This window comes from Heterodontus francisci, chromosome 2 (assembly GCF_036365525.1).
Source record: "Heterodontus francisci isolate sHetFra1 chromosome 2, sHetFra1.hap1, whole genome shotgun sequence".
NCBI classification, from domain to species: Eukaryota; Metazoa; Chordata; class Chondrichthyes; order Heterodontiformes; family Heterodontidae; genus Heterodontus; species Heterodontus francisci.
In genome coordinates this window covers 133,339,334-133,361,926 of record NC_090372.1, presented here as the reverse complement: position 1 = coordinate 133,361,926, position 22,593 = coordinate 133,339,334, and the positions used below count along the sequence as shown (strand labels likewise).

At 46.9% G+C, this 22,593-nt stretch overlaps 1 protein-coding gene across 8 annotated transcripts in view; it reads left to right on the top strand.

Annotated features, from left to right (window-relative positions):
- cobl (cordon-bleu WH2 repeat protein) overlaps window positions 1-22,593 on the top strand; it is a 559,613-nt gene that overhangs the window by 329,482 nt on the left and 207,538 nt on the right. For all 8 annotated transcript variants that reach the window (XM_068011045.1, XM_068011049.1, XM_068011098.1 and 5 more), the window contains one exon: window positions 21,960-22,148. In XM_068011045.1, the coding sequence (XP_067867146.1) occupies window positions 21,960-22,148 (189 nt within the window). The remainder of the gene's footprint in view (window positions 1-21,959; window positions 22,149-22,593) is intronic.

Here is a 22,593-nt window from a genome sequence, read left to right as displayed (position 1 = left end):
AGAACTATTTGTCCTGGCCTGTCGGATGACCCTACACAAATCAACGATTCTCGGAAGACCGTCATCATTAACAACGAGCTCAGTAGACTCAATGTGGACATTGCAGCACTTCAGGAGACACGCCTCCCGATGAGCGGATCTCTAAGAGATCAAGACTACACCTTCTTCTGGCAGGGTAGGGATCCTAAAAAACCAAGACAGCATGGAGTGGGCTTCGCCATCAGAAACTGTTTGCTCAGCATGATAGAGCCACCCTCAAATGGCTCGGAACGCATACTGTCCATCCGACTGCTCACCGCCTCTGGTCCAGTGCACCTACTCAGCATCTATGCTCCAACACTCTGCTCCCCACCTGAAGCTAAAGACCAGTTCTACGAGGAACTCCATAATATCATTAGTAGCATCCCCAATACCGAACATCTGTTCCTGCTGGGGGACTTTAATGCCAGGGTTGGGGCCGACCATGATTCATGGCCCGCCTGCCTTGGACGATACGGCATTGGAAGGATGAATGAGAATGGAAAGAGACTGCTTGAGTTGTGTACCTATCATAACCTCTGCATCACCAACTCGTTCTTTCATACTAAACCCTGTCACCAGGTTTCTTGGAGGCACCCTAGATCACGTCGTTGACACCAGCTGGACCTCATTGTCACAAGGCGAGCATCTTTAAACAGCGTTCAAATCACACGCAGCTTCCACAGTGCGGACTGCGACGCCAACCACTCCCTGGTGTGCAGCAAGGTTAGACTCAAACCAAAGAAGCTGCATCATTTCAAGCAGAAGGGCCACCCACGCATCAACACTAGCAGAATTTCCTGTCCACAGCTGTTATATAAGTTTTCTAAATTGAAAAAGCCCTTCAAAACACTCCTACACAGGATGCAGAGACGAATTGGGCCCACATTTGTGACGCCATCTATGACTCAGCAATGACCACCTATGGCAAACGTGTGAAGCGGATTGCAGACTGGTTTCAATCTCACTTTGAAGAGCTGGAACCTGTCATAGCCGCTAAGCACATTGCACTGCTGAACTACAAGAAAGCCCCCAGCGAGTTAACATCCATAGCACTTACAGCAGCCAGAAGCGCTGCACAAATGACTACTGGCAACACCTATGCAGTCATATTCAGCTGGCCTCTGACACTGGAAACATCAGAGGAATGTATGATGGCATTAAGAGAGCTTTTGGGCCAACCATTAAGAAGATCGCCCCCTCAAATCTAAATCAGGAGACACAATCACTGACCTACGCAAGCAAATGGACCGCTGGGTGGAGCACTACCTAGAACTGTACTCCAGGGAAAATGTTGTCACTGAGACCTCCCTCAATGCAGCCCAGTCTCTGCCAGTCATGGATGAGCTGGGCGTACAGCCAACAAAATTGGATCTCAGTGATGCCATTGATTCTCTAGCCAGCGGAAAAGCCCCTGGGAAGGATGGCATTACCCCTGAAATAATCAAGAGTGCCAAGCCTGCTATACTTTCAGCACTCTACGAACTGCTTTGCCTGTGCTGGGACGAGGGAGTAGTACCACAGGAAATGTGTGATGCCAATATCATCACCCTCTATAAGAACAAGGGCGACCACGGTGACTGCAACAACTACCGTGGAATCTCACTGCTCCGCATAGTGGGGAAAGTCTTCACTCGAGTCGCTTTAAACAGGCTCCAGAAGCTGGCTGAGCCTGTCTACCCTGAGGCACAGTGTGGCTTTCGAGCAGAGAGATCGACCATTGACATGCTGTTCTCCCTTCGCCAGCTACAGGAGAAATGCCGCGAACAACAGATGCCCCTCGACGTTGCTTTCATTGATCTCACCAAAGCCTTTGACCTCGTCAGCATTCGTGGTCTCTTCAGACTACTAGAAAAGATCGGATGTCCACAAAAGCTACTAAGTATCATCACCTCATTCCATGACAATATGAAAGGCACAATTCAGCATAGCGGCGCCTCATCAGACCCCTTTCCAATCCTGAGTGGCGTGAAACAGGGCTGTGTTCTCGCACCTACACTGTTTGGGATCTTCTTCTCACTGCTGCTCTCACATGCGTTCAAGTCTTCAGAAGAAGGAATTTTCCTCCACGCAAGATCATGTGGCAGGTTGTTCAACCTTGCCCGTCTAAGAGCGAAGACCAAAGTACGGAAAGTCCTCATCAGGGAACTCCTCTTTGCTGACGATAATGCAATAACATCTCACACTGAAGAGTGTCTGCAGAGACTCATCGACAGGATTGCGGCTGCCTGCAACGAATTTGGCCGAACCATCAGCCTCAAGAAAACGAACATCATGGGACAGGACATCAGAAATGCTCCATCCATCAATATCGGCGACCACGCTCTGGAAGTGGTTCAAGAGCTCACCTCCGTCGGCTCAACTATCACCAGTAACCTGTCTCTCAATGCAGAAATCAACAAGTGCATGGGAAAGGCTTCCACTTCTTTGTCCAGGCTAGCCAAGAGATTGTGGGAAAATGGCGCCCTGACATGCAACACAAAAGTCCGAGTGTATCAAGCCTGTGTCCTCAGTACCTTGCTCTATGGCAGCGAGGCCTGGACAGCGTATGTCAGCCAAGAGCGACGTCTCAATTCATTCCATCTTTGCTGCCTCCGGAGAATCCTTGGCATCAGGTGGCAGGACCGTATCTCCAACACAGAAGTCCTCGAGGCAGCCAGCATCCCCAGCATATACACCCTACTGAGCCAGTGGCGCTTGAGATGGCTTGGCCATGTGAGCTGCATGGAAGATGGCAGGATCCCCAAGGACACATTGTACAGCGAGCTCATCACTGGTATCAGACCCACCAGCCGTCCATGTCTCCGCTTTAAAGACGTCTGCAAACGCGATATGAAGTCCTGTGACATTGATCACAAGTCGTGGGAGTCAGGTGCCATTGATCGCCAGAGCTGGCGGGCAGCCATAAAGGCAGGGCTAAAGTGTGGTGAGTCGAAGAGACTTAGCAGTTGGCAGGAAAAAAGACAGAAGCGCAAGGGGAGAGCCAACTGTGTAACAGCCCCGACAACCAATTTTATCTGCAGCACCTGTGGAAGAGTCTGTCACTCTCGAATTGGCCTTTATAGCCACTCCAGGCGCTGCTCCACAAACCACTGACCACCTCTAGGCACTTACCCCTTGTCTCTCGAGACAAGGAGGCCAAAGAAGATAGAGTGGATAGAAAGGACCTTGTTCCATTAGCAGAGAGATCAGTAACCAATGGGTATGGATTTAAAGTAATTGTCAGAGAGATTGGAGGGAAGTTGAGAATTTTTTCGTCCAGAGGGTGGTGGGCGTCTAGAACTCTGCCTGAAAGGGTGGTAGAGGCAGAAACCCTCATTGCATTTAAAAATATTTCGATAGGCACTTAAATTTCTGTAACCTACAGGTCTACAGGCCAAGAGCTGGAAAGTGGGATAAGGCTGCACAGCTCTTTTTGGCCAGCACAGACATGATGGGCCAAATTGCCTTCTGTGCTGTACATTTTCTTCGTTTCTCGGAGTGTGTGATTGATAGCAAGGTAATGGGAACTTAGAGGAGGCAGGGAAGCAGGAACTGCAGAATCTGGTCCTGTCCAACAGATTCTCCGCACTCACGATCAAACGCTGTGTTGCTTACTTAATACCAGACTATAGGATGTTTAGAAAGGATTGGGAAAGGAGGAGTAGCAAAACTGCTGAAAGAAATCATTACAGCAGGTTAAAAATGGATGTCTGTAGGAGTGAGCAGACAGTGGAAACACTTGGGTAGAATTGAGAAGATGCAAGTCTCCATGAGGAGTTGTGTACAGATCACCTGACAGCAGTGATGTAAAAGTGGCCTGCATAAATTTAGAGATCAGAGAAACATGTAGCAAAGGAAAAGTGGTTATTTCAGACATTTTAAGTTTCACATAGACTAGGAGATGCAAAACAGGTCAAGTTGTAAAGGCAATGAATTGCTTTAGTTTTCTGAAACAATGGGCTGAATTCTATTCTCGTGATAGGTTCCTGACGGTAGACCTGAAGGTGGGGGAAGGCATCTGTCAGACCCCTGTTGCAGTTCCACGGTGGGCAGCCAATTAACTGCCTGCCTTTGGGGCGTTGTCTGTTTAAGGGATGAGCTCCCACCTCCAGAGCTGCCAGCCAATCGGAGGACCGATAGCTCGGCAGTACCGGCAGCGCCTCTGAGCCGTTGCCACTGCCAGTTCTGCAGGACGTCCTGCAGTACGGGTATGTTGGAGTCCCCGGGAGAGGTCAGTGGGGTTGGGGTCGCTGGGGCCATTCAGTAAGGCCCTGGCAATGGGGTAGGGGGGGAATCGGTGGGGGCAGGTCTTACTGGTCTTGGCGGGGGGGGGAGGGGGGAAGTGGTGATAGCCGCTGGGGGAGCTCTCTCTGGGCCATGGAATATGCCCAAAGGAAGGACCCCCAACCCTGCTAGAAGGCTGCCAGGTTTTATCTGGCAGTGTCTCCCCACGGTGATGGGCCCCTCAATCCTACACAAAATTGAATTTGAGGCAGGAAGAGACCCTTAAGTGGCCACTTAATAGCCTCAATTGGCCTGGGGTATGAAGGCCATCCCCTGGACTAAATTTGAAGGCAATGGGCACTCCACCCCGCCCACCCGCCTTCACACGCAATTTTATGGGCTACCTGTCTCCGTTCTCATCCCTAAGGGGCCCACACGTTTTAGAACTGACAAAGGAATAGGCCATACTGTGGTAATGAATAACGGCTAGAATTTTTAAATTAATAACCTGACATTAAGATGCACTTAGCAAACTGGTCATAACATGAATAGAGTTTTACATTAACTTTGAGAAGGAGAAAGATGACACACAAACCAAGGTTTTATGCTTCAGTAAGGCTCACTTTGAAAAATGAGTCACAAGAACTGTTAAACTGGGCGAAGCAGTTAACAGGTAAACCGACAGATTAATAGTGGGAGGTATTCAATGAAGTTTTAGAACAATGCTAGGCCACTATATACCCTTAGAGAGAAAAAGTTCCACTTGTAAAGTCAAGCAACCATTGTAAACATATGAAGTAAGATGCAGTATAAAGCTGAAGGAAGTGACTCACAGAAATACTAAGAAAAGTTGTAATCCAGTGAACGAGAAGAAATGCCGAAAGCAAAAAAGGGACAAAGAAATTATTAAAACCTGCAAAAAGAAAATACGAAAAACTTGCAATTAATTATAAAGGCTAATGGTAAAATATTTTATTAATAGATTGTGAGAGTGGCTAAGGAAGATGTCAGCCCATTAGAGACAAACATAGGTAATACTGTAATGGATAACAAGGTAGTAATGAGGATAAAATACCAGTGGTAGAAGGTAAACTAAAAGTAAATCAATTTGTTGTTCCATGTGGGAACTCTAGGACACTTCTCACGTCCTGGAGCTCCAGGTTTCAGAGCTAGAGCGGCAGCTGGTGTCACTGTGGTGTGTATGCAAGTTCAGGTGTTTCGTGAATAGCGCATTTCTGGATCTGGTCACCCCGCAGCTGAAGGTTTTGCAGGCAGAAAAGGAATGGGTGACCGCCAGGCTGTCAAGAAAGACCAGGCAGGTAGTGCAGGAGTCCCCTGAGTGCCTCTTGCTCTCCAACTGGCATTCAGTTCTGAATACTGCTGGGAGAGATGTTTCCTGTGGGTAGTGCAGCCAGAGCCAAGTCCACGGCACCACGGCTGGCTCAGCTGTACTGTGGGACAGGAGGAAAATTGGGAAAACAGGCGTTTCTGTGGCTGCAGAGGTGAATGCATGTGGTATGTTACCCCCGGGGTGCCAGGAGCAAAGCTGTCACTGAGTGGCTTCAGAGGTCTCTTAGCAGGGAGGGTGAGCAGACAGTGGTCATGAGCGGTTTTGGTACCAACAACATAGGTAGAAAGATGAGACAGATTTTAGGGAGCTAGGAAAGAAACCTCAAAGGTAGTAATTTCTGGATTACTCTTGTCACCATGCGCTATTGAATATAGAAATAGGAGACTAGAGCAAATGAATGTCTTGCTGGAGCGATGCTACAGAAGAGAGGGCTTTAGATTACTGGGATCAGTTCTGGGGGAGATGGGCATTGCTGACTAGGCCAACATTTATTGCCCATCCCTAATTTCCCTTGAGAAGGTGATGGTGAGCTGCCTTCTTGAATTGCTGCAGTCCTTGGGGTGTAGGTACGCCAACAGTGCTGTTAGGAAGGGAGTTCCAGGATCTTTACCCAGCGACAGTGAAGGAACGGCGATATAGTTCCAAGTTAAGATGGTGTGTGGCTTGGAGGGGAACTTGTAGGTAGTGGTATTCCCATGCATCTGCTGCTCTTGTCCTTCTAGGAGGTAGAGGTCATGGGTTTGGCAGGTTCTGTCGAAGGAGCCTTGGCAAGTTGCTGCAGTGCATCTTATAGATGGTACACACTACTGCAACTGTTTGTCTGTGGTGGAGGGAGTGAATGTTGAAGGTTCTAGATGGGGTGCCAGTCAAGTAGGCTGCTTTGTCCTGGATAGTGTCGAGCTTCTTGAGCGTTGTTGAAGCTGCACCCATCCAGGCAAGTGGAGAGTATTCCATCACACGCCTGACTTGTGCCTTGGAGATGGTGGACAGGCATTGGGGAGAAAGAAGGTGAGTTACTCGCTGCAGTATTCCCAGCCTCTGACCTGCTCTTGTAGCCATAGCCTTTATGTGGCTGGTCCAGTTCAGTTTCTGGTCAATGGTGATCCCCAGGACGTTGATAGTGGGTATTCAGCAATGGTAATTCCATTGAACGGCAAGGGGAGATGGTTAGATTCCCTCTTGTTTAAAATGGTCATTGTGTGATGCAAATGTTGCTTGCCACTTATCAGCCTAAGTCTGGATGTTGTCCAGGTCTTGCTGCCTCTGGACATGGGCTGCTTCAGTACCTGAGGAGTCAGCGAACATCCCCACGTCTGATCTTATGATAGAGGGAAGGTCATTGATGAAGCAGCTGAAGATCGTTGGGCCTAGGACACTACCCTGAGGAACTCCTGCAGTGATGTCCTGGGACTGAGATGATTGACCTCCAACAAACCCAACCATCTTCCTTTGTGCTAGGAATGACTCCAACCTACAGAGTGTTTTCCCCCTGATTCCCATTGACTCAAGTTTTGCTCGGACTCCTTGATGCCATACTCGGTCAGATGCTGCCTTGATGTCCAGGGCAGTCACTCTCACCTGATCTCTGGAGTTCAGCTCTTTTGTCCATTTGTGGACCAAGGCTGTAATGAGGTCAGGAGCTGAGTGGCCCTGTGGAAACCAAACTGAACGTCAGTGAGCAGATCATTGCTGAGCAAGTGCCGCTTGATAGCACTGTCGACGACACCTTCCATCACTTTGCTGATGATCAGGAGTAACCTGATAGGGTGGTAATTGGCTGGGTTGGATTTTTCCAGCTTTTTAAGAACAAAGAACAGTACACCACAGGAACAGGCCATTTGGCCCTCCAAGCCTGCGCCGATCTTGATGCCTGCCTAAATTAAAACCTTCTGCACTTCCGGGGTCCGTATCCCTCTATTCCCATCCTATTCATGTATTTGTCAAGATGCCTCTTAAACGCCTCTGTGGTACCTGCTTCCACCACCTCCCCCGGCAACAAGTTCCAGGCACTCACGACCCTCTGTGTAAAGAACTTGCCTCGCACATCCCCTCTAAACGTTGCCCCTCTCACCTTAAACCTATGTCCCCTAGTAACTGACTCTTCCACACTGGGAAAAAGCTTCTGACTATCCACTCTGTCCATGCCGCTTATAACTTTGTAAACCTCTATCATGTCGCCCCTCCACCTCCGTCGTTCCAGTGAAAACAATCTGAGTTTATCCAACCTTTCCTCATAGCTAATGCCCTCCAGACCGGGTAACATCCTGGTAAACCTCTTCTGTACCCTCTCCAAAGCCTCCACGTCCTTCTGGTAGTGTGACGACCAGAATTGCATGCAATATTCTAAGTGTGGCCTAACTAAAGTTCTGTACAGCTGCAGCAGGACTTTCCAATTTTTATACTCTGTGCCCCGACCGATGAAGGCAAGCATGCCGTATGCCTTCTTGACTACCTTATCCACCTGCGTTGCCACTTTCAGTGACCTGTGGACCTGTACGCCCAGATCTCTCTGCCTGTCAATACTCCTAAGGGTTCTGCCATTTACTATATACTTCCCACCTGCATTAGACCTTCCAAAATGCATTACCTCACTTTTGTCCTGATTAAACTCCATCTGCCATTTCTCCACCCAAGTCTCCAACCGATCGATATCCTGCTGTATCCTCTGACAATCCTCATCACTATCCTCAACTCCACCAACCTTTGTGGCGTCCGCAAACTTACTAATTAGACCAGCTACATTTTCCTCCAAATCATTTATATATACTACAAACAGCAAAGGTCCGAGCACTGATCCCTGCGGAACACCACTAGTCACATCCCTCCATTCAGAAAAGCATCCTTCCACTGCGACCCTCTGTCTTCTATGACCGAGCCAGTTCTGTATCCATCTTGCCTGCTCCCCTCTGATCCCATGTGACTTCACCTTTTGTATCAGTCTGCCATGAGGGACCTTGTCAAAGGCTTTACTGAAGTCCATATAGACAACATCCACTGCCCTTCCTTCATCAATCAGCTTCGTCACTTCCTCAAAAAACACAATCAAATTAGTGAGACACGACCTCCCCTTCACAAAACCATGCTACCTCTCGCTAATAAGTCCATTTGTTTCCAAATGGGAGTAAATCCTGTCCCGAAGAATCCTCTCTAATAATTTCCCGACCACTGACGTAAGGTTCACCGGCCTATAATTTCCTGGATTATCCTTGCTACCCTTCTTAAACAAAAGAACAACATTGGCTATTCTCCAGTCCTCTGGGACCTCACCTGTAGCCAATGAGGATGCAAAGATTTCTGTCAAGGCCCCAGCAATTTCTTCCCTTGCCTCCCTCAGTATTCTGGCGTAGATCCCATCAGGCCCTGGGGACTTATCTACCTTAATGTTTTGCAAGACACCCAACACCTCCTCCTTTTTGATAATGAGATGACTGAGACTATCTACACTCCCTTCCCTAGGCTCATCATCCACCAAGTCCTTCTCTTTGGTGAATACTGATGCAAAGTACTCATTTAGTACCTCGCCCATTTCCTCTGGCTCCACACATAGATTCCTTTCTCTGTCCTTGAGTGGGCCAACCCTTTCCCTGGTTACCCTCTTGCTCTTTATATACGTATAAAAAGCCTTGGGATTTTCCTTAATCCTGTTTGCCAATTACTTCTCATAATCCCTTTTAGCTCTCCTGACTCCTTGCTTAAGTTCCTTCCTACTGTCTTTATATTCCTCAAGGGATTCGTCTGTTCCTCGCCTTCCAGCTCTTCCGAATGCTTCCTTTGTGTTTTTGACGAGGCTCACAATATCCCGCGTTATCCAAGGTTCTGGAAACTTGCCAAACTTATCCTTCTTCCTCACAGGAACATGCTGGTCCTGGATTCTAATCAATTGACGTTTGAAAGACTACCCTCAAACAGCCGCCCCCAATCTAAATTCTTCAGGTCCTGCCTAATATTGTTATAATTAGCCTTCCCCCAATTTAGCACCTTCACCCGAGGACTACTCTTATCCTTATCCACAAATACCTTAAAACTTATGGAATTTTGGTCACTGTTCCCGAAATGCTCCCCTACTGAAACATCGACCACCTGGCCGGGCTCATTCCCCAATACCAGGTCCAGTACGGCCCCATCCCTAGTTGGACTATCTACGTATTGTTTCAAGAAGCCCTCCTGGATGCTCCTTACAAATTCTGCCCCATCCAAGCCCCTAGCACTAAGTGAGTCCCAGTCAATATAGGGGAAGTTAAAATCACCCACCACTACAACCTTTACCGCTTTCCAAAATCTGTCTACATATCTGCTCCTCTACCTCCCGCTGGCTGTTGGGAGGCTTGTAGTAAACCCCCAACATCGTGACTGCACACTTCCTATTCCTGAGCTCCACCCATATTGCCTTGCTGCATGATCCCTCTGAGGTGTCCTCCCGCAGTACAGCTGTGATATTCTGCTTAACCAGTAATGCAACTCCCCCACCCCTTTTACATCCCCCTCTATCCCGCCTGAAGCTTCTAAATCCTGGAACATTTAGCTGCCAATCCTGTCCTTCCCTCACCAAGTCTCTGTAATAGCAACAATCATAGTTCCAAGTACTAATCCAAGCTCTAAGTTCATCTGCCTTACCTGTTATACTTCTTGCATTGAAACAAATGCACTTCAGACCACCAGTCCTGCTGTGCTCCGTAACATCTCCCTGCCTGCTCTTCCTCTTAGTCTCACTGGCCTTATTTACTCGTTTCCCCTCATTTATTTCACTTGCTGTCCGACTGCAATGGTTCCCACCCCCCTGCCACATTAGTTTAAACCCTCCCACGTGATGCTAGCAAACCTCGCAGCCAGAGTATTTGTGCCCCTCCAGTTTAGATGCAACCCGTCCTTCTTGTACAGGTCCCATCTGTCCCTGAAGACATCCCAATGGTCCAGATATCTGAAACCCTCCCTTCTATACCAGCTGTTCAGCCACGTGTACAGTTGTGATATTGTGCGCATGTTATGAAAGTACTATATTTTAATATTTTTTTGAGGACTCGTGGTTGAAGATTGTGGAGATGGATTCATTTGGGATTGAAGTGATTCCATAGATGCTGACTTTGTTTTTTTTAAAAAAAGGTCACTGGAGGGACTTGAGCTTTCTGTTTAAAAACAACATTTTCTGGATGTCACATGTCTTAAGATAAATAAACAACAGAAGACTTAGTGACTAGGGGGAGTTGTTTACAGAGAAATGGCATGTCAAGATCTGTGGTGGTCAAGAGTTGGTCTCCTTTTGGAATATTGTTTTGAGTCAGTTGGGGTCAGCCTGCTCAGCGAGAAACACCCAGCTCATCTTTTCTCCACCTCTCTGAGAAACCCTGAGAATCCACCATGTGATGACTGAAACCCCTGATGTCACATTTCTCCTGGAAAGCCTGCCAGATTAATTCTCGATGCCGCCTGAAAAGAACTGCTCCAGAAAAGTCCAAGTGACAGCCGTCTACGCATATTTGGGAAGCCACAATAAAGGGACAACTGATATCGTTCCATGTCTTCTCCCTTGCCTTCAAGGATAAACAAGTATTTGGCCAAAGTATTCTTTTTCATCTTTTTTTGTAAAAAGATCTCTGCAGAGAAAACTTCTTTATTTTTTCTTTAACTGGTTGGGGGTTGCGAGGGTGGTGGGGGGGGCGTTGGGGGCGCTGTGTGTATGTGTTGGGCTAAGGCAGAATGGAATTTTTATATTTCAATCTGTTAATGCTTTGCATGTTTACTGAAGACATCTTGTTTAATAATTAATTGATAATTTTGGTTATTTATTAAAAAAACCTGGTTGGTGGATTTTAGTTTGAAATAGAAATTGAATGTCTAATTGGCTGTATCAGTAACTGGGTACACATTTAAATCTCTGTTGTGACCCGTAGAGAAGTGGAACTAGAGAAAGACAGTGCACTCCTCCTGCCTTGGTCGTAACACACAGGACATACCTGGGCAATTTTCCACATTGCCGGGTAGATGCCAATATTGCAGCTGTACTGGAACAGCTTGGCTAGGGGTGCAAGTCTTCAGTACTATTGCCGAAATGTTGTCAGGGCCCATAGCTTTTGCAGTATCCAGTGCCTTCAGCCGATCCTTGATATCATGTGGAGTGAATCGGATTGGCTGAAGACTGGCATCTATGATGCTGGGGACCTCAGGAGGTGGCCAAGATGGATCATCCACTCGGCACTTCTGGCTGAAGATGGATGCAAATGCTTCAGCCTTGTCTTTTGCACTAAAAACAAGAAATGCTGGAACCACTCAGCAGGTCTGGCAGCATCTGTGAAAAGAGAAACAGAGTTAACGTTTCGGGTCAGTGACCCTTCTTCGGAACTTGTCTTTTGCACTGATGTGCTGGGCTCCCCCACCGTAGAGGATGGGGATGTTTGTGGAGCCTCCTTTTCCTGTCAATTGTTTAATTGTCCACCACCATTCACTACTGGATGTGGCAGGACTGCAGAGCTTAGATCTGATCTGTTGGTGTGGGATCGCTTAGCTCTGTCTATCGCATGCTGCTTCCGCTGTTTGGCACACAAGTAGTTCTGTGTTGTAGCTTCACCAGGCTGACACCTCTTTTTAGGTCTGCCTGGTGCTGCGCCTGGCACACCCTCCTGCACTCTTCATTGAACCAGGGTTGTTGGTGGTCATGGTAGAGTAGGGAATATGCTGGACCATGAGGTTACAGATTGTGATTGAATACACTTTTGCTGCTGCTGATGGCTCACAGTGCCTCATGGATGGCCAGTTTTGAGTTGCTAGATCAGTTTGAAATCCATCCCATTTAGCACGGTGGTAGTGCCACACAACACATTGCTCCTGAACAGAGCCAGAATCAATTTCCTTGCGGGGTGGTTTGCTAGTGTTGTTGGCAGGAGGAATGGCAAGGAGGTAACATGAGAGAGGAAAAACAGTGTGCACAATGAATAGGCAGAGACAGATATTACTAGAGTAAGAAATGGTAAGGTATTAGTTGGGCTCAGAATAAGAGGGAATGCATTAAATCTAAATTAGGTTCACAGTGCATGTGTGTGAATGCACGGAGTGTGGTAAATAGATTGGTGAGCTGCAGGTGCCAGTAGCCTTGTGAGAGTATGATATTGTGGCAATAATGGAGTCCTGGCTCAAAAAAGGGCAGAACTGGGTTCTAAACATTCCTGGATACTACGTATTCAGAAAAATTAGGGAAGGAATGAAAGGAGGAGGGGTGACAGTATTGATTAAGGATAATATTACAGTGCTGGATAGAGAGGATGTCCTAGCGGGGTCAAGGATAGAATTTATTTGAATAGAGCTAAAACAAAAATAGAGGTGTTGCTAGGTGTATTCTATAGACCACCAACTAATAGGAAAGATATTGAGGAACAAATTTTCAAGGAAACTACAGAGAAGTGCAAAAACTATCGAGTAATTATAATGGGAGACTTTATCCCACTGTATACTGGGATAGTAATAGTGTAAAGGGCAGAGAGGAGGAAGAGTTTCTGAAGTGTTTTTAGGAGAATTTCCTACGTCAGTATGTTTCCAATACAATAAGGAAGGAGACATTGCTGGATCTCGTTCTGGGGAATGAGGTGGATCAAGTCAATCAAGTGTCAGTGGAAAAACATTTAGGAGACAGTGATTATGGTATCATAAGGTTTCGGTTAGCTATGGAAAAGGACAAGGAGCAATTCAGAGTAAAAGTAATTAATTGAGGGAGGGCCAATTTCAGTGGGGTGAGAACGGATCTGCTCCAGGTAAATTGGAATCAAAGATTGACAAGCAAAACTATAATTGAACAATGGGTTGCCTTTAAAGAGGAGATAGTTTGGCTCCAGTGGTGGTACATTCCCAAAAGGGGGAAAGGTAGGACAAGCAAAGCCAGAGACCCCTGGATGTTGAAAGAGATAGAGAATAAGATGAAGCAGAAATGGGGTGCGAATGACAGATGTCAGGTTGACAATACAAGTGAGAACCAGGATGAAGATAGAAGGTTCAGAGAGGAAGTGAAAAAAGTAATAAGTATGAGAAGAGACTGGCAGCCAACATAAAAGGGAATGCAAAAGTCTTCTATTAGCATATAATTCGTAATAGGGTGCGAAAAGGAGGTGTCGGGCCAATTAAGAACCAAAAAGGGGACTTATGCATGGAGGCAGAGGGCATGGCTGAGGTACTAAATGACAACTTTGCACCTGTCTTTACAGAAGATGCTGCTAAAGTCAAAGTGAAAGAGGAAGCAGTTGAAACAGTGGATGTGCTAAAAATTGATAAAAAGGAGATATTAGAAAGGCTGGCTAAACTTAAAAGTTGATAAGTCACGAGGACCAGATCAGATGCGTATGAGGATACTGAGGGAAGTATGGGTGGAAATTGCGGAGGCACTGACCATAACCTTCCAATCCTCTTTAGATATCGGGATGGTGCCAGAAGACTGGAAAGTGTAAGGATAAACCCAGCAATTACAGGCTAGTCAGTTTAACCCCAGTGGTGGGAAAGCTTTTAGAAACGATAATTCAGGATAAAATTAAGTCAGTGGACAAATGTGGATTCATTAAGCAAAGCCAGCATGGACTTGTTAAGGACAAACCATGCCTAACTAATTTGATTGGGTTTTTTGATGTGGTAACAGAGGGGGTTGATGAAGGTAATGCAGTTGATGTATATATGGACTTCCAAAAGGTGTTTGATAAAGTGTCACATAACAGGCTTGTCAGAAAATTTGAACCCTGGAATAAAAGGGACAACGGCAGCATGGATATAAAGTTGGATGAGTGACAGGAAATAGGGATAAGTGGTGAACAGTTTTTTTTGGACTGGGGGAAGGTATAGTGGGGTTCCCCAAGGGTCGGTATTTTTCTTGATCTATATTAATTATTTAGACTTGCAGGTGCAGGGCACAGTTTCAAAATTTGCAGATGATACAAAACTTAGAAGTAGTATGAACTGTGAGGGGGATAGTGAGGTGAAGACAAAGACAGGCTGGCGGAATGGGCAGACATGTGGCAGATGAAATTTAATACAGAGAAGTGTGAAATGTTCCATTTTGGTAGAAAGAATGAGGAAAGGGCATATAAAATAAAGGATACAATTCTAAAGCAGGTGCAGGAGCAGAGGGTCCTGGGGGTATATATGCACAAATCGTTGAAGGTGGCAGGGCAGATTGAGAAAGTGATTAGTAAATCATACAGGCTCTATAAATAAAAGTATCGAGTACAAAAACAAGGAAGTTATGAAAAACCTTTATTCAACACTGATTTGGCCTCAGATGGAGTATTATGTTCAGTTCTGGCACCTCATTTAGGAAGGATATGGCGCCTTTAGAGAGGGTGCAGAACAGATTTACGAGAATGGTTCCAGGGATGAGAGGCTTCAGTTATGTGGATAGATTGTTAAAACTGGGGTCGTTCTCCTGAGAGAAGAGAAGTTTGAGAGGAGATTTGATCGAGGGTTCTAATCATGAGGGGACAAGACAGAATGGATAGGGAAAAATTGTTCCTGTTGGCAGAAGGGTCGAGAAGCAGAGGATGCTGATAGACAGTGTTTGACAAAAGAACCAGAAGCAACAGGAGGAAAACTGTTTTACGCAGCGAGTGGTTAGGATCTGGAATATACTGCCTGAGAGTGTGGTGGAGGTAGATTCATTCATGGCTTTCAAATGGGTGTTGCATAAGCACCTGAAGAGAAAAGATTTCAGGGCTACCGGGAAAAAGCAGGGGAGTGGGACAAACTGAATTGCTCTATCAGAGAGGCTTCCTTTTGTGCTGTAATTTTTCGATGATTCTTAGATGAACTTATTGGATTCTGGATAAATAAAATCAGTGGTAATGGAAAAGATAATGGGACTTAGGGTATATAAATCTCAAGAACCTGATGGTTATTCATATCGTCTGGGCTGAATTTATGGGGCCCTGAGAAGCAGGATAGAAGGCAGGATGGGCCAAAAAATCAGAAAGAGATGCACTCACCTGAAACCCCGACGTTGTGATGTTGGTTCTGCATTTCACCAGCAGCGGCATAGCTCCAAGGCGGCGTTGCCACTATGACATGACAGGAAGGCAATTGAGCATGTTGAGCAGGTATTTTGAAGTGATTTGCATGCAATTGTATGTGATTTTATGCAGAGTTTGGGATTTCACAAGTGGCGAACAGGGATCACGGGTCCCTTCAGATAATCAACCGGTTAAAGCTTGTGGCACTGAGGCCAGGCCTCAGCGTCGCCTATGGAAGTCAGCCATATTGAGGTGGTTGCTTGGTTCCTGGTTGACCTGAGGTGGAAGTGAGGGGAGCAGATGCCATTGCTGGTCTGCAGTGGCAGGCATGTAAGAGTGGGAGTTTAGTGTGCTGGCGGGTTGACATCAGCAGTGGGAACCTCGTCTGATGGTGGACTCTCAGGAAAAGATGCAGGGGGGCATTGGTGCAGGTGCAAAGGGGAGTGACAAGGACAAGGTCCCAGGGGAGGTACACGCCAAGGGCAGCGCACAAGAAAGGGAGGGATCAACAGTCATGGGACTTATACACCCAGACTTCTTGGACCCCCGTGCAGAGCAAGAGCAGCACAAAGGGAAGGCAGACCAGGCACTAGAGGCTCCACTGCAGGAGCAGCAGGAGAAGCAAGAGTGCCAGCCTGCGCTCGACAAGCTGGGGAAGGGCACATAGGAGACCGGCAGCAGGCAGCTGAGCCAAGAAGGGATGATCCGCAGCTTGGAGTGCACCAAACTCGCTTAAACTACCTGCAGATGTCCGAGCAACAGTATCGACAAAGACTGTGGCTCTCAAAGGAGGCTTTCACCATGTTAGGCACATGCTGCAGGATGAGCTGCGACCTATAGGCCTTGGTGGACACTTAATGCCCGTAGGCCTGATAAGTCACCGTGGCACTAAACTTTAACACATACGGTTCTTTCCAGGGCTCCACTGGGGACATGTGTGGGCTCTCCCAGGCAGCATCTCATCACTGCATCAAAATGGACCAATGCCTTGTTCAAAAGGGTGGGCGACAATGTGCTCTTCTGGATCCAGACAGAGAGGTCCATTGGCTTTGGGGCCATCGCCTGATTCCCCCAGGTGCAAGGTGTCATCAATTGCACGCACGTGGCCATCAAGGTTCCCACGTACCAGGGAGTGGCCTACATCAACAGGAAAATGATCCATTCCATCAATGTCCAACAGGTCTGCAACCACAGAAAGCAGATCCTTCAGAGGTGTGCCCGATTTCCCCTATATTGACTGGGACTCACTTAGTGCTAGGGGCTTGGATGGGGCAGAAATTGTAAGGAGCATCCAGGAGGGCTTCTTGAAACAATATGTAGATAGTCCAACTAGGGATGGGGCTGTACTGGACCTGGTATTGGGGAATGAACCCAGCCAGGTGGTCGAAGTTTCAGTAGGGGTGCATTTTGGGAACAGTGACCATAATTCCGTAAGTTTTAAGGTACTCGGGTGAAGGTGCTGAATTGGGGGAAGGCAAATTATAACAATATTAGGCAGGAACTGAAGAATTTAGATTGGGGGCAGCTGTTTGAGGGTAAATCAACATCTGATATGTGGGAGTCTTTCAAACGTCAGTTGATTAGAATCCAGGACCAGCATGTTCCTGTGAGGAAGAAGGATAAGTTTGGCAAGTTTCCAGAACCTTAGATAACGTGGGATATTGTGAGCCTCGTCAAAAACACAAAGGAAGCATTCGGAAGAGCTGGAAGGCAAGGAAAAGACGAATCCCTTGAGGAATATAAAGACAGTAGGAAGGAACTTAAGCAAGGAGTCAGGAGGGCTAAAAGGGGTCATGAAAAGTCATTGGCAAACAGGATTAAGGAGAATCCCAAGGCTTTTTATACATATATAAAGAGCAAGAGGGTAACTAGGGAAAGGGTTGGCCCACTCAAGGACAGAGAAGGGAATCTATGTGTGGAGCCAGAGGAAATGGGTGAGGTACTAAATGAGTACTTTGCATCAGTATTTACCAAAGAGAAGGACATGGTGGACTAGGGAAGGGAGTGTAGATAGTCTCAGTCATCTCATTATCAAAAAGGAGGAGGTGCTGGGTGTCTTGCAAAGCATTAAGGTAGATAAGTCCCCAGGGCCTGATGGGATCTACGCTAGAATACTGAGGGAGGCAAGGGATGAAATTGCTGGGGCCTTGACAGAAATCTTTGCATCCTCATTGGCTACAGGTGAGGTCCCAGAGGACTGGAGAATAGCCAATGTTGTTCCTTTGTTTAAGAAGGGTAGCAAGGATAATCCAGGAAATTATAGGCCGGTGAGCCTTACGTCAGTGGTAGGGAAATTATTAGAGAGGATTCTTCGGGACAGGATTTACTCCCATTTGGAAACAAACAAACTTATTAGCGAGAGGCAGCATGGTTTTGTGAAGGGGAGGTCATGTCTCACTAATTTGATTCAGTTTTTTGAGGAAGTGACAAAGATGTTTGATGAAGGAAGGGCAGTGGATGTTATCTATATGGACTTCAGTAAAGATCCCTCATGGCAGACTGATACAAAAGGTGAAGTCACGCGGAATCAGAGGTGAGCTGGCAAGATGGATACAGAACTGGCTCAGTCAGAGAAGACAGAGGATAGCAGTGGAAGGGTGCTTTTCTGAATGGAGGGATGTGACTAGTGGTGTTCCGCAGGGATCAGTGCTGGGACCTTTGCTGTTTGTAGTATATATAAATGATTTGGTGGAAAATGTAGCTGGTCTGATTAGTAAGTTTGCGGATGACACAAAGGTTGGTGGAGTTGAGGATAGTGTTGAGGATTGTCAGAGGATACAGCAGGATATAGATCAGTTGGAGACTTGGGCGGAGAAATGGCAGATGGAGTTTAATCAGGACAAATGTGAGGTAATGCATTTTAGAAGGCCTAATGCAGGTGGGAAGTATCCAGTAAATGGCAGAACCCTTAGGAGTATTGACAGGCAGAGAGATCTGGGCATACAGGTCCACAGGTCACTGAAAGTGGCAACGCAGGTGGAAAAGGTAGTCAAGAAGGCATACGGCATGCTTGCCTTCATCGGTTGGGGCACAGAATATAAGAATTGGCAAGTCATGCTGCAGCTGTACAGAACTTTAGTTAGGCCACACTTAGAATATTGCATGCAATTCTGGTCGCCACACTACCAGAAGGATGTGGAGGCTTTGGAGAGGGTACAGAAGAGGCTTACCAGGATGTTGCCTGGTCTGGAGGGCATTAGCTGTGAGGAGAGGTTGGATAAACCCGGATTGTTTTCACTGGAACGACGGAGGTGGAGGGGCGACATGATAGAGGTTTACAAAGTTATGAGTGGCATGGACAGAGTGGATAGTCAGAAGCTTTTTCCCAGTGTGGAAGAGTCAGTTACTAGGGGACATAGGTTTAAGGTGAGAGGGGCAAAGTTTAGAGGGGATGTGCGAGGCAAGTTCTTTACACAGAGGGTGGTGAGTGCCTGGAACTTGCTGCCGGGGGAGGTGGTGGAAGCAGGTACGATAGCGACGTTTAAGAGGCATCTTGACAAATACATGAATAGGATGGGAATAGAGGGATACGGACCCTGGAAGTGCAGAAGGTTTTAGTTTAGGCAGGCATCAAGATCGGCGCAGGCTTGGAGGGCCGAATGGCCTGTTCCTGTGCTGCACTGTTCTTTGTTCTTTGTCACCTACATACTTCGGTAGTCCCAGGTGCACGTATCTTATGGTGTCTGTCTTGTTGATCCTTGGGTCCTTCATCTGGCGATGCTTGGTCAACTTCCTCCTCCACGTCCTCAATGTCCGAGGAGGTGTCGCACTCCTCACATTCCTCATTGCTCAAGACCCACCCCTCTGTAGCACCATGTTGTGCAGTGCACAGCAGACCACCACAATATATGAAACCCTCAATGGAGCACACTAAAGGGCTCTACCAGACCGATCAAGGCACCTGAATCTCATCTTCAGCCGACCAGTAACCTGCTCTATGGTCGCATACGTTGTCTTGTGGCAGGAGTTGTACCTCTGCTCTGCATTTGTGCCTCATGGGTGTCAGTAGCCATGTCCTCAGTGGGTAGCCCTTGTCTCCAAGGATCCATCCCTGAAGGCAGGAGAGAGGCCATAAAAGCTCTGGCTCCTGGGACTGCCTCAAAATGTAGGCATTGTGGCAACTTCCCGGGAAGTGTACGCAAACCTGCAGGATTCGTTTACGGTGGTCACAGACAAGTTGTACATTGAGGGAGTGGAAGCCTATCCTGTTGATGAAGGCCACTAGCTGGTGTTCAGGAGCCTTGATGGCCACATGCATGCAGCTGATGACACTCTGCAGCTGGGAGAATCCAGCGAGGGCCCCCAACCCGATGGCCCTCTCAGCCTGAGAGTTGGGATCCGAATGGAAGCACACATAGTCATTGGCCCTCCTGAAAAGGGCATTGGTGATCTCCCTGATGCACCGATGGGCCACAGACTGTGAGATCCCATGCATGTTCCTAGTGGATCTCTGGAATAACCCAGAGGCGTAGAAGTTCTGTGCCACGGTGACCTTCAGCACCACTGGCTTTGGGTTTCCACCAAGTCTCCTGGGGCACAGCTCATCCTGCATCATAACGCAAAGGTCAGTGATGGCCTCCCTGGAGAGGCACAGTCTACATTGATAAGGCCTCTTGGACATCTGCAGGAAGTTGAGCCTCGACCTGTAGACACACTCTAGAGGGTACCTCCTTCTGCATGGGGGAGCCATATGACTTTCCTCTCGGCACCCTTCTCCATAGACTGGAGGCTGATGCTGACCCTGCTGTGGCCTCACAGGTTGTTGCAGTGCCACAGCAAGTGCCTGGACCTCCCTCCCACTCTGCTGCACCTCCACTTCGATGGGTTCCCCAAAGCCTGGACGAATGAGGCCCATGAGAGGTGGCATCTCCCTGAGTACAAGCCTTCCCTGCCAGTGGCCCCCTTCCTTCCCTCCACTTGACATCTCTGATGAAGTGGTACTTACCTGTTGCCCCCCCCTTGGAATGCCACCCCACAGTTCTGGGACCTTTGCCCCCACTCTTGAGATGATGCCCTCCCTTCTCCACCCTGCCTGGCAGTCGATGCTGCCTCTCCCGATGGCTTCCCCTTGCAGCCAGCAATGAGCTCCCGCCTCCATGTAGCCTCCATGAAACAGGTGAAGCTCTGAAGTCCCATGAATCCCATGAGCTGTTTTGTAAGTTTAAAACCACGAGTAAAATTGCTGTCAGTAGGCCTCTTAAATACCTTAAAATAAAAGCAAAATACTGTGGATGCTGGAAATCTGAAATAAAAACAAGAAATGCTGGAACCACTCAGCAGGTCTGGCAGCATCTGTGGAAAGAGAAGCAGAGTTAACATTTCGGGTCAGTGACCCTTCATCGGGTCATCGTTCCGATGAAGGGTCACTGACCCGAAACGTTAACTCTGCTTCTCTTTCCACAGATGCTGCCAGACTTGCTGAGTGGTTCCAGCATTTCTTGCTCTTCAATACCTTGCCTGCCCGTTGCATCGTCATCTGATCTCCGCCCACCATGTTTGTCACCATGGACAAAATCAGGATGGGATTTAATGATGTTGGACTTTCTACATCTCCCATCATGATTTTATGCCCCCCCCCCATTTCCTCTCCCAAGGTCTGCACAAAATTCAGCCCAGAATCTTACATGTTTGGTTCTCTGTCGTACACATTTGAATAGTCTGTAACCATACATGTGTGATACATGGGTAGTATTCTTTTACAGATTAGTCTGCTGTAGGCTTACAGGAACAAGGTAATCTTCCCCAACCTTTGTTCTGTAAATTAGTTGCCTTATTGATCAGTTATTGGAGATTACTATTAACCTGAAGCTGAACAGGTCCAGCCATATCAATAAGGAGGCTACAAGAGCAGGTGGAAGCTGCATATTCTGTGACAAGTGGTTTCTCACTATCTACAAGACTTAAGTCAGGAGTGTGATGCAAGGCTCAGCACTTGCCTGGATTGATGCAGCTACAAAACATGTCAAGGAAGTCAACACCATCCAGCTTGCTTGATTGGTGCCCCTGTTACCAGCTCTGCTCCCTCCATTGCCTAGCTGCAGTGAATATGATCTACTGGATGCACTACAGCAATTCACCAAGGTCGCTTCAACAGTATCCCCCTCCCCCGCCACCCCGGCTAGGAGAAGGATGAGCAGTATCATTATGGGAATGCCCATCACCTCCAAGAACCACTTTGAGAATCTCACTATTCTGAACTCTTATGTGAGAACCTATTGGTATTAAAGCAAGAATAATGTAATTTTATGTTATTTCTTGAATTGAAAATCATTTCTAACCCAAAATAATCATCCAATATTGCAAATAGTTGATATGACATTTTAATAGCTAAGTAATTTTTACACCTTATGTGGTTGTATATACATTATTTTTGTCCATCGCTGATTAATCAAATCTTTACGTACTAACTACAGGGCTATTCAACAGCTCCATCTACACCAACTGTTAATTCACGATCAGCTACTTTGAATCCATCGTTGTCTGCTAGTAGCATATTGAGAATATCTCAAATGACGGACGTAAAGAAACGCAGAGCACCACCTCCACCATCGGCTCGTCCAGAACACATCTGCATAAAGAGTGTGGATCAGAGTTCACAAGAGGTAATGATACATTCTGACTGCATGGAATATGAATCAAGCAATTTGTCATGTTTTCCCCCAGTCATAACTAGATTAATTATAATAAATGAGAAAAGCATAGGTTTGCATAGGATCCCTTCTCTTTGAATCATGAATTGCTGGCAAGCCTGCAGTTATGCTTTTCATTCTGTTACTGTGTGCTTTTCTAATGTATGGTTCAGATGAATAGAAAGAAAACTGAAATGGGCTAAAGTGAGAAAGACTAAAAGTAAATGGAAGCAAGAGAGAATGAGTGATACATGTGTGAGTTCAGGACAGAAACATGTGAGAGTTCAGGACAGAAATATGAGCAGAAATAGAGATAGAAGGGATAGGTAGACTCAAATGGATAGTTAGGAGAAAAGGGAGAAATCCAGTCCAAAATCAATGGATAAAATAAGTGATACTAAAGGAAGAAAAGGTCTGT